Source organism: Enhydra lutris, unplaced genomic scaffold, assembly GCF_002288905.1.
Source record: "Enhydra lutris kenyoni isolate GAN:26980312 unplaced genomic scaffold, ASM228890v2 scaffoldscaffold82, whole genome shotgun sequence".
In the NCBI taxonomy this organism is placed as follows: Eukaryota; Metazoa; Chordata; class Mammalia; order Carnivora; family Mustelidae; genus Enhydra; species Enhydra lutris.
The window spans coordinates 1,994,060-2,008,987 of NW_019154166.1; the positions used below are offsets into that span (position 1 = coordinate 1,994,060).

The following is a 14,928-nucleotide window of genomic DNA, read 5'->3' on the forward strand; positions in this document are numbered from 1 at the left end:
GCTCGTGCGGCCTCCTTCCCCGCCCACCGGCAACTGCCCCAAAGGCTCTTCCGGCCCTAGTCGTGCAAAAAAATGTGAAGTGTCTGTGCTCCGGGACTCGGGAGGGGCCCCTCCACGTGAGGGGACCCGCCGGGATGTTGAACATAATCGACTCATTCCAGATGAGGCCGGGTGTCGGTGGTGGGAGGATTCATGGTGTCCCGCCCCTTTGCCCTGAGGGGGGCGGGTCAGCAGGCCGTGACGTCATCAGAGGGCGCCGGAGAAGGGACCGGCGCGGATTGGAGATGGAGTCGGTGCTGGCTCTGGGCGGGCTGGTGCTGCTGCGCGGTGAGGGCCAGAGGCGCAGGGGCTTCCGAGCCGGGCTTCCGGGGCGAAAACGGAGAGGAAGAGCCATGTGTCCCAGGCGAGGGGTGGCCTCCAGGGGCTCGTGAGGACGGAAACCTCCGCTTTCTCACGCTTTCTATCGTCCCCCGCTCTCCCCAGACTCCGTGGAGTGGGAGGGGCGCAGTCTCTTGAAGGCGCTGATCAAGAAGTCTGCACTGTGGTGAGTGTCGCCCAGCTTGTCCCCGGGGTCCCCGGGGCAGAGGGGGAGGCCCGGGCCCGACTCGGTGACACGCTCCATCTCTGCCTCAGTGGGGAGCGGGTCCACATCCTGGGCTGCGAAGTGAGCGAGGACGAGTTCCGTGAAGGTTTTGACGCCAGTGTCAACAGCCGGTACGTTTGGAGCGGGCGCATTCCGTGTAGGGGTCTCCTGGGGAGTCCGCGGGCAACAGCAAGCGCAGAACCCGGTGTGTACTGGCGGCCGCTCAGATGCGCATTGAGTGAACGGATGTGGGTCTTTCCGGAGGCGCAGATTCGTAAGGGACGAGCAGTGTGAGTATCTGAAGAATCCAGAGCTTGGCCCGGAGAAGTGGAGAGGAATAGAGCGCGATAAGAGGCCGATAAGGCACCCCTGACTTTGCGTCAGGGGATAAGAGTAAATACATTCTGGGGCACCTGGCTGGCTCAGTGGGCAGAGCCTGCTACTCCGGACCTCAGGGTTGTGAGTTCCGGCGCCACGTTGCGTGTAGAGGTTGCTTACAAGTAAAACTTTAAAGAATAATAATAATAATAATAATAATAGTAAGTAAACATTCTGCTTTTTTGTCACTCACAATCTCATGGTACTTTATCCAGACGTGGATTCCAGAGTTGTGCCAGCCCTAGCTGCAAGTTCCTGAGCAATTTGTCCTGGAGGCAGAGGGACGAGCCTGTGCACATTTGGGCACGTGGGTGAAAGCGTGCTGTTTGTGGGAGGTGGGAGAGCTGCTTGTGTCGAGACAGATAAAAAGGCACCTCATAGCACAAGGTCTTACAGAGCGGGAAGGGGGGTTTAGACATTATCCTAAAAGTGGCGAGAGTCATTTTGGAATTTGGGAGGAGAGTGATAACAGCCGGTGTGGAGAAGCATCCCGAGTGGAGAAGGAGGTTAGAAAGGGGCAGCCTGGGGGCGCCTGGGTGGCTCAGTGGGTTAAGCCGCTGCCTTCAGCTCAGGTCATGATCTCAGGGTCCTGGGATCGAGTCCCGCATCGGGCTCTCTGCTCAGCAGGGAGCCTGCTTCCCTCTCTCTCTCTCTCTCTGCCTGCCTCTCTGTCTACTTGTGATCTCTGTCAAATAAATAAATAAAATCTTTAAAAAAAAAAAAAAGAAAGAAAGAAAGGGGCAGCCTGGAGACAGACCCGGGAGGGCGGGCTGCTGGCAGTTTTCTAGGTACACTCAGGCACATATGCGCTGAGCTCCGGTTATGAAACGGGTGCTGCAGTAGGTGCAGGGAATGAGACAGGAGTGGTGCCCGCCCTAATAAATCCCAGGGAGTGGTGTTAGGAGGTGACAGGGGTTTGCTGCTTAAGATAGTAGCAGTAAGGATAGAGAGTTTAGGACAAACGTGAAAGGATTCTAGCAGGTAGAATTTCCAGGACTTACAGACTGCTATGGGGGAAGAGGTCAGGAGGCTCCTGAACCCACCTGGGTGCCTGGTTAAAGACTCCTCTCTGGTCTGGATAGCTCAGTGGGAATCACACCTGTCCGGCGCTAAGTTTGTATCAGAGGTTGTGACGGGTTATGTTAAGGCATTGATAAGAGAAGCAAAAGATAGAGAGGAGGGGTCCGGAACAAGTTTGGCCACCATGAATCCTGCCCCGGGACTTCTAAGCCATGCCACGCTCCCTTGCCTGCACTTGCCGTTACTGTTTTATTGGAAGGTGATGCCACGCAACTTAGTTCTTGACCGTCTCGAAGCTGTTCTGCTAGCAGGAACCACAGGTCCTGTCTTCTTTTCTCTGTTCCTCCAGGGAACAACACTTAGGAAATATTTGATGATGATGATAGCTGACATTTACCGAGTATTTGCTGTGTGTCAAGCGTTATTCTAAACATCAAGCAGTTAGTATCCCTATTCCCCAGTTGAAGAAACTGGGCCTTAGTTTAAGTAATTTATGAGTCAGGTGACCTTAGGTCCGTAGTAAAGCCAAGCTTGGAGCTCAGGGCTTTCTGACACCAAAGTCTGTGCTTTCAAACGCTATGTTGTATTTCTTGGTATCCTTTTCACTGATATTTAGGATATCAAGTCAGAAAAGTAGAGCCCCGAAGATCACAGGGTGAAGTTCAAGATTGAGAGGAGGGGGCAGTGTTAAGTGTTACGTTGTGTCCTGTTTTCCCTTTGCAGGCTGATTTACCATGACCTCTTCAGAGACCCTCTCAACTGGTCTGGGGAGGCCCTTCCGGGGGGACCCCTGGGAGCCTTGCAAGCCATGTGCAAGAGGACGGATCGTGGTCCTGTCACCATCGCTCTTGATTCCCTGAGCTGGCTGCTGCTGCACCTTCCCTGTCCCGCACTCTGCCAGGCCCTCTGTGCCCTCAGCCAGCAGCACTCCCGCCCTGGTGAGACTCCTTCATTCTTCTCGTATACCTTCCCCTGCCAAGGAGCAAGCCCCTTTCCAGCCTAAGAAAAAACATGTTAGAGATCTCCGGTTGGGCCTTATAACATCAATTTGTTGTCTGTCTTCCGTCCCGACTTTACCATGATGCCACTTACCAATCACTTTACTATTTCTTTTCCAAGTTCTTTCTTACCTGTTTCATTCATTCGCGCAACAGATAAGAATTACGCAACGTGGCAGGTACAGTTCTAGATGATGGAAAGGTAAGGACTAGCTATAGTCAGATTTTTGTTCAAAGTCCTGTAGAGGATACAGACAGGTAAATAAGCAATTATGATAGTCTGATAACAGCCGTGATGATAAAGGAACAAGCACAGAGTGCCTTCGGGAAAGAGCTGCCTGGAAGAGCAGGCCAACTGGGGCAGACCAGGGGCCCTGGGAGTAGCCCTGAAGTAGACTGTGGATTCTCCAGTGGGCTTTCTGGAGTCAGACGCCCAGCCTTGTGTTAAGGTGTCTAATCTCCCAGGGTTTCAGTTCACTCTAGAAGCAGGAGGGAGAGGGAGGGTGCGTGCTCAGTGGGCTAAAGCCTCTGCCTTCAGCTCGGGTCATGATCTCAGGGTCCTGGGGTAGAGCCCCACATTGGGCTCTCTGCTCAGCGGGGAGCCTGCTTCCCCCTCGCTGTCTCTGCCTGCCTCTCTGCTCACTTGTGGTCTCTGTCAAATAAATAAAATCTTAAAAATATTAAAAAAAAAAAAGGCAGGAGGGAGGGTGAACAGGTAGTATTAGGGTGAACCATTAGTCTGTGTGGGTAGGTCAGATGTGCACAGATGTCAAGTAATAGCAGTTTAATGTGGTTCAGCCTAAAAATGCTGGCCTCCGTAGGGACTGAAATGTGACAATATATGGTGCAGTGCCTAACACTTTGTCAGTGTGCCCAGAAAGGGAGAAAGAAAGGGAAGGAACCAAAGGCGTTGACTGGGATCACAGCGTAAAGTTCCCAGACCTGCAAGGAGTTCAGTGTGTAAGAGACTGAAGCTGGGCGGTAGGCAGAGAGCAGGTAAGGAAGGGGCTGACTCCATCCCGAGGAGCTCCCGAGCAAGGAGCTCCCGAGGACTGAAGTCCGAGTGAGCCGTGTTCAGATTCGCAGTAATAAGGTGAGGGCAGGAGTCTCCAGGACTGCGAGACCAGCCAAGGGAGGTCAGCCCCGGCAGAGCCGTATGGGATGGCGCCTCATCTCCCATGCGTTTCCATCCTACGCCTCCGTCCCACATGTTCCCTCCTGCCCTTCACGCCCCTCCCTCCTTGTCCCTCCAGGTGGCAGCTCCCCAGTAGAGCCTGTGCGAGTGCTCGGCCTGCTGCACGAAGAGCTCCATGGCCCAGGCCCGCTGGGAGCCCTGAGCAGCCTGGCCCAGGCTGAAGTGACCCTGAGTGGGACCATGGGCCAGGCTTCGGCCCACATCCTCTCTTGGAGGCCCCAACAGTGCCCAGCCCGTCAGGTCAGGAGAACCTTAGGGAAACACAGAAGGTCAGGGTCACACAGAAGGGGAAAGAGCTGATGTGAGGGGCACTTCCCGGTGTGTCGTCGTTTCCCTCATTGAATCTTCATGGGTGGCCCGTGAGGTGGTTTTATTCTCCCCATTGAGTGGCTTGGGGAAGGTTCCCCACAGTTCCAGAGAGGATGTGGTAGAGCCAGCATTTGAACTCAAAGATGGCCTGACTCTGATCCCATGAGCTTAATAACCAGGGAGAACTGTCACCTTCCAAGAAATGGCAAAGGACAGGGGGCGGCTGGGTGGCTCAGTGGGTTAAAGTCTCTGCCTTCGGCTCAGGTCATGATCCCAGGGTTCTGGGATCGAGCCCCGCATCATCGGGCTCTCTGTTCAGCAGGGAGCCTGCTTCTTTATCTCTCTCTGCCTGCCTGTTTGTCTACTGGTGATCTCCATCTGTCAAATAAATTAAAAAATCTAAAAAAAAAAAAAAAAGAAGAAGAAGAAATGGCGAAGGACAAAAGCCTGGGAGCGGTCCCTGGGGGAGAAGGCATGAGTTCCGATGGGAGAGGTCTGAAGGAGGGCTGAGGAGGCACCAGCAGGAGCTGCGGGCCCCTCGTTACACAGATGCTGTTCCGTCTGAGTTCCTTTCCCTGCTTTGCTCCGTAAGATGGAAAACACCTTTCTGTTCCTACTCTGTCTTCTCCGCAGACCCAGTGGTTCTCCATCCTGCCTGACTTCAGCCTGGACCTCCAGGGAGGACCCCCGCTAGAGTCCCAGCCCCACCCAGAGCCTCACACACCCCCGGTATCTAAGGGTGCTGGGGCCAGAACAAGGGAATGCGGGGGTGGGGTCGGGGATTCCAGCCATGAGCAGAGCGGAAGCATCCTCTGTACCTCCAGGTGGACCCCACAGCTCATGTGACTTTCAACCTGCACCTGTCCGAGAGCGAGCGAGCAGCCAAAGACAGCCTGACGTTGCCCTTCCAGTTCAGCTCTGAAAAGTAAAGCTAGGGGCTGGGCACCCTGTTCTTGGGTAGAGCCTGGCCTGGGATGGGACGGGAGGGCCGGCAGGTTATCGGTTAACCTCCCAGACTTTATAGGGGCTGAAGTCCACCTCCCGAGAGGAGTCTGGGGAGTAGTTCTCTATCCACTCTTCCTCCCAACCAGGCAAGAGAGCCTTTGTGTCTCTCTTCTCTCCAGGAGAGCCTTGGGTCTCTGACCAGCCCAGACCAGACCCTGGGGAAGTTTCCAGGCAACAGTGTTGGGAGGACAGGAAGCTGGATGGGTGTGGTGGGCAGGTTAATAACGGCCTCACTCTGCACGTGTTCTCTGCCTGCTGTGTGGGTGGGTAAAGCAAGCCGGCCAGGATCCTTGCCCTCAAGCTCTGAGAACGGGAGGCGTCATTAGGAGAGCGGTCCAAGAATGTCCCAGTCCAGGTGGCGCTCCGGCACCAACCGAACAGGGAGGTCAGAGAAGGAGACTTGGACCAGGGAGCTATGGAGGGACAAAGAAGAGGGGGTCTGTCACCAGAAAGGGAGTATGTAGACATGAACCCCAACCCCTCCCTCACCAGCCCCCATTCTCCCCTTCTCCTTCCTCAGACAGCAGGCTTTGCTGCGCCCTGGGCCCAGGCAGGCCACCGGCCGCATCTTCTATGAGCCAGACGCATACGACGACCTGGACCAGGAAGACCCAGATGATGACCTGGATGTCTGACTGGCCTGGAACTGGGAGGAGGAGAAAGACCTTGGACCCATAACCATCCTCCCATTGTTTGCGTTGGCCTTGCCCTGTCCCTGTCCCCACCTTTGTTCCCTGGGTCGCAGAGGCCCTGCCCTGTGACCTGTGAGTCAGAGAGTAGCTTCCCCTCAAGACAAAAGGTGGGAAAGGGGCAGTCGGGGAAGGTGAAGAGAATGGGAACCCCTCCCCTCCCTGCCTAATAAAGTATTTTTCTATTGAAAGGAACTTGGGTAGTCACTTAAGCAAGACTGAGGAACAGAAAAGCTGAGGGAAAGCAAGCACCTGAGTCAGGGTTAATAGTGTTGGGGCCCGAATGACAAGGAATGGTGGCACAGGGAGAGCCGTGCACACCACTGATGTTCAATATGGGGTCTATTTTAAGCCAAAGCAGGTACATTTAAAGGTTCCGGGTTCTCTGCAAGGATTTGGGCTGGAAGAAAGCAGAGGCCCTGAAGCGGAAAAAAAGAAGCCTACTTTCCAAAACATACTTTTTTATTACTGTACAAAAAGCACACCCAACACCCCCCCCCCCCTTTGTCTCCCCCCCCCCTCCCCTTACCCCCACCCTGAGGGGAACTGTATGTACACAGTGCGCTGGGCTGGGGTGATGAGGCTTCAGCTCCGCAGCCTGCCCATGAGCTGAGATCTGCCCCAGGTTATTTCTGGTACCTGGGCATACCAGAGGCTGCCCAGCTGGTGCAGGGGTGGTCCCAGCTCACACGTACTCCTTGGCAGAGTTAGGCTTAGGGTAGGAGCGGGGTGCACGGTACCCAGTTTTGTCCTCCCTCCCAGGACAGGAGCAGGAGAGGAGGGCACCTCCCAGGATGACCAGAGCACACCCTGCCCAGCCAATGAAGATGGCAGGACCAAACTCGTACCTACGGAGAGAGGGGGCTGGGGTCAGAAAGCCCACCTTTCCTGACTGGGGAGCCCAGGCCTGGTGTCCCCTTAGGAGGCAGGGCTCCCATACTTACTTAAGATTCATGGGAACCAGTGGGTTATAAAAGTCGGTGACAATCTGGTGGCCGTACCAGGAACATGCTACCAGGGCAGCAAGACCTGGAGAGAGGATGGTTCAGATGTTTTAGCAGACCCCAAACCAGCGCCTTGCACACCCTTGGTCCCGGATGCAGGGCCGAGCTCACCTGCCACGATGAAAATGATCCCTCCAGTCGTGGCTATTCGGGCTTTCTTCACTTTGTCGTCTCCCCCGCAGTTGGTGCACTTCATGCCCATGGTGGCCACGAACATGGCCAGGAAGCCCAGCACCAGGGATACCACCATCAGGGCTCGGGTGGCCTGCAGGGCCGCTGCGGGGAAGGGGGAAGGACGCCCTCATTGCTGGACGTGCGGGCCGCTGGCCTGGGGCCCCTTAGGCGCCCGAGCCCGGGACCGAGCAGGTGAGTCCCGCCCCTCGCGGCTCCACGGCCTTCCCGCCCCGCCCCGCCCTCTCGGCCCTGGGACGCGCCCGGGGCGCAAGGGTTTCGATGAAACTGCCGGGGGTTGGGGGGAGGGGGGACGAGGCCAGCGGAGGCCCGGGGAGGCAGCGAGCGGAGCACCCCCGCGGCCGAACGGTCCGTCCCGCGGCCCAGCGCTGACCCCGCTATCGTGGCCACCGGGTTTGTGGCTTCCGCTAATCGGCCGATAAGATTACAGGCCGCAGGCGGCGGCCCAAGTCTGTCGGACCCAGCGCACGGCTCCCCGGTCGACCCCGCGCCCTCCGCCGCGCGCCGCCTTTTGTCCGGGAGAAAAGGGCGGGAGACGGAGGCCGCCACCTGCGCCGGCCGGCGCCGGAGGAGAGAGCTGGAGGGGGTTGGGCCGCCGGCCGCGAGGGGGGGGGGCACTGGGGAGGGAGGGGGCCCGGCCGGCGGGGGCGCAGGCGGACGTGCAGCCGCTGGAACCCGGACCCGCGGCCGCTTCCGCTTCTTCCTCCCCGCCCGCTCCCCGGCACCCCCGGGCGTCGGGCGGTGGGGCCTGGGGCCCCTTCCCGCTCCTCGCCCCGCGCCCACGGCTCCGGGCGCGTCCGCCCCGGCCGCCCCGCGGCCTTACCGGACAGGGCGAGCACCGAGTCGTACGATTTGCAGCTCATGAGGCCGGTGCTCTGCGTGATGCACTCCATCCACAGCCCCTTGTACATGGCCTGGGCCGTGATGATATTGTCGCCCGCGTACGAACTCATCTGCCACTGTGGGATGGCGGTGCACGCCACCAGGGCCACCCAGCCCAGCAGGGCCATGGCGAAGCCCAGCAGCTGCAGGCCCGAATTGGCCATCTCTGCCCTCAGAAAGACGGGGCGGGCGACCCTGCGGTAGAACAGACAAAGCCTGGGGGGTCGGCCCCACAAAAAGACCACTTGCAGTGGAGTCTCGAGTCACCCAAAGAGAAGGGTTTGGGTCCGGTGATTCCAAATCTTTTTGTCACCCGAAGAAAACACAAACCGATCCTTCTTCCGGCGGGCGAGGGTCTTCAAGCTCAAGGAACAGGTTTCCGCCCGAGGACTGGTGGTCGAAAAAGCGATCGGCGAGGGCCAGGCGGTCCCCCCTGGCGCTCGCGTAGACCCTACCCAAACAAAAGGCGGAGGGGCAGTATGCGCGCGATCACGGGGGCCGGCGGTCCCCAAAGTACCCTGCGCTGTCGGCCTGAGGCTGCCGTGAGAGGGAGAAGTCGCTCAGCCGAGAGCGGGCAGGTGCGGGCGGACAGGTGCGGCGCACCTGAGTATTTGTAGGGCGTCAGGGGCGCGCCCCCGCAGGCACCGGGAGCGCGGGGCGGGCCGGACCGCAGGGGCGGCCGAGAGTGACCTGACGTCACCGAAGGGACACTCACCTGAGCCGGAAGTCCTGGCCCCCACCCCTCCAGGCCCAGGTGAAGAGGAAGAAACCTGAGCGCCAGGGTCACGCCCCTTCTCTTGCCGGGCTGGGACTGCCGGTCGGGGGGAGGTGGAGGCTTCTCCGGAGTTCCGAGATCGGAGTCAGCCCCTCGGGACTGGACTTCCCTTGGGCACCAAGACGCCTCCTCACCTCTCCCCAGCAGGTGCGCCTGGGATACTGCGGAGCTGGCGGGATGCCCCGGGACCCTGGTCTCCGCCTCCCCACCCCACCCCCACCCGCAGGAACTCTTGGTTTCTACTCACCGCGCTCTTTGTCCTGCCCTGCTTTCGCCCCCACCCTCTGCTCTTTTTTTTTTTTTTTCTTTTTTCTTTCCCTCTCTCTAGTTGGCTACCCTAACCGTCCCCAGCTTCGGGAACCCTGGTCCCAACCCTCAGAACTCCCGAGCATGGAGCTTCGGCTGCCTCCCTGGAGTCTCTATTCCCAGAGCCACCACCCTGCTGCCCCTGTCCCTTCCCCTCCAATTGACTCCTGGCTTCCTGGCACCGTGCCCCAGCACCCCATCTTGGCTCTCCATTCCATTCCCTATCCCTGACATAATGCAATGCCCGGGCCCCTTGCGTTCCACCTCCTGCCATCACTATCCGCATCTCCCAGCCTCCTTCCTAGCAAAGCGACAAAAACAGAGGCCAGAAGTCAGCAGAGGGTGGGGAGCGGGGTAAGGCCTCAGTCAGATGCTTGGCCACACCCGCCATTCCCCTCCCTTGGAATCTTTCCAGACCTGTCCTCCACTTTCTCGCTTCCCCGTCCTTCTACCCATACACACGTTTCCCTTTCCTTCCTTCTGAGCCTGGACCTGACTCTGCACACTGTCCTCCCTAACGTCCAGCTCCCCCGTGGCCTTGGCCTCAGCCTTCAGACTCCCACATGGCCTTCGGGCTTCTGCTCGCTCTCCCCAGACTTGTCCCGGCCTCCCTGCGGGCATCTCTTCCAAGCGTCTCCATTCACTCACCCTCCCTCTGAGTCTGCCTTTCAGTCCCTTCTCTGCCCGGGAGCCCAGCGACGCCACATCCCTGTCCCCTCACCCAGAGCCCTCCTGACCCACCTCTCCTTCACTCTCTGACTCACACCTTCCCATCTTCTTCTTCCTTTCTCTCTCCTTTTGCCCTCAGCTCTCTCCCATTTCCCGTTTTTCTTCCCCCTCTCAACCATTTCTCGATAAGGCTCTCCTTTTCTGCAGTAAAAATATTAAAGGGACACGGCACTACGCGAATTACCCTGCTCTTCTAATGCGGACTTTAATGAATTATCTGTCATTTGTTTTTAGTTTTCTATTTTTTTGACTAATGGTGAGTTGTTGTGTTTTTTGTTGTTTTTTATTTTTATTTTTCTATTTAAAGGCTTTTTTTTTTAGGTTTTTATTTATTTATTTATTTGACAGAGATCACAAGTAGGCAGAGAGGCAGGCAGAGAGAGAGGAAGGGAAGCAGGCTCCCTGCCGAGCAGAGAGCCCCATATGGGGCTTGATCCCAGGACTCTGGGATCATGACCTGAGCCAAAGGCAGAGGCTTTAACCCACTGAGCCACCCAGGTGCCCCTGTTGTTTTTTTAAGGTGCTGTCCGGCTCCAGAATTTCATGCTTCTTGTCCCTGCACTATACCCAGCTCGTCCCCAAGCTCGCAGCTGCCCCCCAGGCCGGCCCACCGTCTCCGCCCCTGCCTGCACACCGAAGTTGCCTCCAAAACCACATCCCTGCTTCCCTGCTTGTCCTTCTAACACCCATTCTCCTGAAGCGAACATCTGTTTGTTTGTTTCAAACTTAGGTCTTGTCACTTTCCATTTAAAATCCTTAAAATCTGGGGCACCTGGGTGCCTCAGTGGGTTAAGCCTCTGTCTTTGGCTCGGGTCGTGGTCCCAGGGTCCTGGGATTGAGCCCCGCATTGGGCTCTCTGCTCAGCGGGGGGCCTGCTTCCCCCCCCTCTTTCTGTCTGCTACGCCCCCTGCTTGTGCTCTCTCACTCTCTCTGTCTCTCAAATAAATAAAATCTCTGTGCCTCTGCCACCCTGGCCTTCTCTCTGCTCCTGACGTGTACGACTTCCCTTCCCACCAAGTGCCCTTCACACACTCTGTTCCCTGTGTCTGGATGTTGTCCTGCGTGCACCTCCACGCGCCTCCCTCTACCTGGCTAACTGACCGGTCGCCTGGTGGCGGTGACAGTGGCGATCAGCTCAAATATCACCTCTGCGGGGAAGCCTGGCCTGACCATCCCGCCCCACACTGAGTCACAGCACCAGCTGAATGCTCTCCCTCGCCACTATTTAAGCCTTAACTTGGAAAGTTCTTATCACAGTTCCAAACTATTTACTCTGCGTGATTATTTATTCAATGTCAGGCTCCCGCTGTGGATGCATCTGGGTTTATCGCCAATAAATATTTGATGAGCACATGAAAAAACTACAAATGAACTATATTTTCAACCACTCGTTCAACAGATACTTCCTGCGTGCCTGTGCAATGACCCAGGCTCCACGCTCAGCTCTGGAGACACAGTGGTAACAGGACCGACGAGGGCACTGTGCTTAGATTCTAGAGGGAGGAGGCGCCGGGGGGCTCTGTGGGTCAAGCCTCTGCCTTGGACTCCGGTCATGATCCCGGGGTCCTGGGATCGAGCCCTGCATCAGGCTCTCTGCTCAGCGGGGAACCTGCTTCCCCCTCTCTCTCTGCCTGCCTCTCTGCCTACTTGTGATCTCTCTCTGTGTGTGTCAAATAAATAAATAATATCTTAAAAATTAAAAAAAAAAAAGGTTCTAGAGAGAGGAAGCAGACCAAAATGGTGCCTGTTGAAAAGGCAATAAAATGGGGCAATGGGATGAACCACGTCTGATGTTTGGGCCAGATAATCCCTTTTGTAGGTGACTGTCACGGGCATCATAGGGCATTTAGGAATATTGATGAGATGCCAGTAGAACCCTCTTCTGAGCGCAGACTGACCATCCAAAATGGTTCCTGATGCCGCCAAATGTCCCGTGAGGGGAGGGGCAAAATGGGTCCCCGTTAAGAGCCACTGATTTCAAGTGTGACCAGTCAACATCACTATGACGTTTTGCTCTAGTAGCCTGCAAGTCAACGGCTCGGCACAAGGAGCAAGAGGATGGATGCTTGGACTTAACCAGAGTTGGTTAAAATCTCCTGTACTCCATTCCAGATTTCGCCTTGTTTCTTCATTTTATTTATTTCATTTTGAGAGAAAGAGAGCACGTGATGGTGGGGGTAGAGGGAGAATCTTAAGCAGGATCTGTGCTGAGTGTGGAGCCCGACACAGGGTTCGATCTCGTGACCCTGAGATCATGACCTGAGTCGAAATCAAGAGTCAGACACCTAATTGACTGAGTCACCCAGGTGCTCCCATTCCAGATTTTAAAGGGTCGACCATCCGGAGCACCTGGGTGGCTCTGGGTTAAAGCCTCTGCCTTTGGCTCAGGTCATGATCTCAGGGTCCTGGGATCGAGCCCCGCATCGGGCTCTCTGCTCAGCGGGGAGCCTGCTTCCTCCTCTCTGCCTGCCTCTCTGCCTACTTGTGATCTCTGTCTGTCAAATAAATAAATAAAATCTTTAAAAAAAATTTTTTAAAAAGGGTCGACCATCCTAAGTGTTAGTGAGGGTATGGAGAAACTAAGCTCTCATACATTGCTGATGGGATGTCAAATGCTACGACCACTTGGGAAAACAGCTGCGAGCCAAGTTACAGACTCAGCTGTAATATAGTCCAGCTGTTCCACTCCTAGGTCTTTTCCAAGAGAAATGAAAGCACAGCGTCCAATCAAAGACTTGTGCATGAATGTTCCCAGCAGTGTTACTCATAATAGCCCAGGACTGGAAGTAATCCAAGGGCCCATCAGCAGGTGAAGGGATAATCAAACTGATCGCCATTGATAATCAAATCAATAATTTTCTTTTTTTTTTTTTTTTTAAAGATTTTATTTATTTATTTGACAGACAGAGATCACAAGTAGGCAGAGAGGCAGGCAGAAAGGGGGTGGGGGGAGCAGGCTCCCTGCTGAGCAGAGAGCCCGATATGGGGCTCGATCCCAGAACCCTGGGATCACGACCTGGGCTGAAGGCAGAGGCTTTAACCCACTGAGCCACCCAGGCGCCCCCAAATCAATAATTTTCAACAATAAAAAGGAATGAACTCTTGAGACACACAACGTAGATGATTGCTGTAAAGTGAAAGAAGACAGACAAAAAGAGCCCACAGTGGGGCTCCTGGGTGGCTCAGTGGGTTGAGCGTCTGACTCTTGGTTCTGGCTTGGGTCATGATCTCACGGTTGCGGGACTGAGTCCCACATTGGGCACTACCCTTGCCAGGGAGTCGGCTTGGGTTTCTCTCTTTTCCTCTGCCCCGCCCCCACTTGGACTCACAGGTGCTCTCTCTCTCTCTCTCTCTCTCAAATAAATCAAGAAATCTTAAAAAAAAAAAAAAAGAGTACATTCTGTATATTTCCTTTTGCATAAAATTCCAGAAAATGCAAAGTGCTCTAGGACGACAGACGGCACTGGTTGCCTAGGGCGTGGGTGGAAGGGCAGTAGGAGGGTTACAAAGAGGTAGAAGGAAACTTTGAGGGATGGTGGATGTGTCCATTCTCCTGATGACGGGGACGGTTTCGTGGGTGTATACATCTGTCAAAACTTCCCAAATCGGACCTTTGAAATATGCCCAGTTTATTGTTTCTCAATTATACCTCGGTAAAGCTGTTGAAAAAAGCAAAAAAATTAAAAATTCAGTTCAGGGGCGCCTGGTGGCTCAGTGGGTTAAAGCCTCTGCCTTCAGCTCGGGTCATGATCCCGGGGCCCTGGGATCGAGCCCCGCATCGGGCTCTCTGCTCAGCGGGGAGCCTGCTTCCCCCTCTCTCTCTGCCTGCCTCTCTGCCTGCTTGTGATCTCTGTCAAATAAATAAATAAAATCTTTAAAAAAAAAATTCAGTTCAATCTCCTCTGAGCCCTGTGTCAGTGTTAATATCATTCACTTTCTCCTTTTACCAAAGAGGCAAAGAAGGCACAGGGGGTTTGGGTAACTCTCCCAAGGGCACGGCGTTGGTAAGTGTCAGAGCCGGGCTCAGGCTCAGGCAGTGTGAGCCCAGAGTCCGTACCCTTCGCCGTTGCTGGGAGTCCGGGATGGCAGGACACAGTGTTGCACTGCTGCTGGACGTGGAGACGGGGACAGTCATTCTTCAGAGCAAGCTGGGAGTAGGGACTCAAATTGGGTTTAAACATGCCCCGGGACTCAGATATCCCACTGTGGGCATAGTTAGAGATAAGTAATAGACGTTCACAGAGGCAGAGACTATCTCCCAAACAAGTCCTCCGAGGGGCCCATAACACAGCTCGTTGGAAAAGGGCACCAGCGCATTCTGCGTCGCCACGGGGACTGTGGGTGACAGGGGTCCTCACCCGGCGGGACTGTGAGCAAGTAAAACGTGGTGTGAGTGACACTGTGGGGTACTACGCAATGAACCTGATCATAACAAAGCATGAATGAGGTTAAAGCACAGTGCATACTGACAATAAGTAGGACCAGAATGAAACGTGACACTATTGGGGCACCTGGGGGCTCAGTGGGTGAAGCATCTGCCTTCCGCTCGGGTCATGATCTCAGGACCTGGGATCCAGTCCCGCGTTACGCTCCCAAGCCTGCTTCTCCCTCTCCCTCTGCCCCTCCCTCTGCTAGTGCTTTCTCTCTCCTCTCTGTCACATAAATAAAATCTTATAAAAAAATAAAAATAAGATATAGATTAACAAACTCAATGCACAACAGATAGTGTTATTGACTCAATCCTCCGCACCCGAGTCCCCGATCTATAGACAAGATGTGGAGAAGGCACAGAGAGGGGCCCCAGCATTGCCAGAGCTCAGGAAGCAAGGTTGCCTTCCAGAAACTGAAGGCAGAGTGGGCCTG

At 55.5% G+C, this 14,928-nt stretch overlaps 2 protein-coding genes across 3 annotated transcripts; one reads left to right on the plus strand and one right to left on the minus strand.

The window, feature by feature from the left end:
• The first annotated feature begins 44 nt into the window (after positions 1 to 44).
• Positions 45 to 6,361, plus strand: LOC111161120 (elongator acetyltransferase complex subunit 5). The gene is made up of 8 exons (XM_022524609.1): positions 45 to 327; positions 484 to 544; positions 634 to 714; positions 2,705 to 2,919; positions 4,233 to 4,414; positions 5,117 to 5,212; positions 5,308 to 5,408; positions 6,009 to 6,361. The coding sequence occupies exons 1-8, from the start codon at positions 135 to 137 to the stop codon at positions 6,121 to 6,123; spliced, it is 1,044 nt and encodes a 347-aa protein (XP_022380317.1). The 5' UTR covers positions 45 to 134; the 3' UTR covers positions 6,124 to 6,361.
• Positions 6,362 to 6,699: 338 nt separating this feature from the next.
• Positions 6,700 to 8,979, minus strand: LOC111161122 (claudin 7). Of its 2 annotated transcripts, XM_022524611.1 has the most exons (4): positions 8,197 to 8,979; positions 7,293 to 7,457; positions 7,122 to 7,206; positions 6,790 to 7,025 (listed from the first exon to the last, which is right to left on the minus strand). In XM_022524611.1, the coding sequence occupies exons 1-4, from the start codon at positions 8,417 to 8,419 to the stop codon at positions 6,863 to 6,865; spliced, it is 636 nt and encodes a 211-aa protein (XP_022380319.1). In that variant the 5' UTR covers positions 8,420 to 8,979; the 3' UTR covers positions 6,790 to 6,862. The 2 variants fall into 2 exon arrangements, with proteins under 2 accessions (XP_022380320.1, XP_022380319.1); XM_022524612.1 differs by lacking the exon at positions 7,122 to 7,206 and having other exon boundaries at positions 6,700 to 7,025; positions 8,197 to 8,419.
• Positions 8,980 to 14,928: the final 5,949 nt, after the last annotated feature.

Excerpts from the sequence above, each read along its gene's own strand:
- LOC111161122 (XM_022524612.1), bottom strand. The coding sequence starts at position 8,419 with ATGGCCAATTCGGGCCTGCAGCTGCTGGGCTTCGCCATGGCCCTGCTG. Across the intron at positions 7,458-8,196 it reads CTCGGTGCTCGCCCTGTCCG|CGGCCCTGCAGGCCACCCGA; the intron begins GTAAGGCCGCGG and ends CCTTCCCCGCAG. Across the intron at positions 7,026-7,292 it reads GATCATTTTCATCGTGGCAG|GTACGAGTTTGGTCCTGCCA; the intron begins GTGAGCTCGGCC and ends CTCTCTCCGTAG.
- LOC111161120 (XM_022524609.1), top strand. The coding sequence starts at position 135 with ATGTTGAACATAATCGACTCATTCCAGATGAGGCCGGGTGTCGGTGGT. Across the intron at positions 5,213-5,307 it reads CAGAGCCTCACACACCCCCG|GTGGACCCCACAGCTCATGT; the intron begins GTATCTAAGGGT and ends CTGTACCTCCAG. Across the intron at positions 5,409-6,008 it reads TTCCAGTTCAGCTCTGAAAA|ACAGCAGGCTTTGCTGCGCC; the intron begins GTAAAGCTAGGG and ends CTCCTTCCTCAG.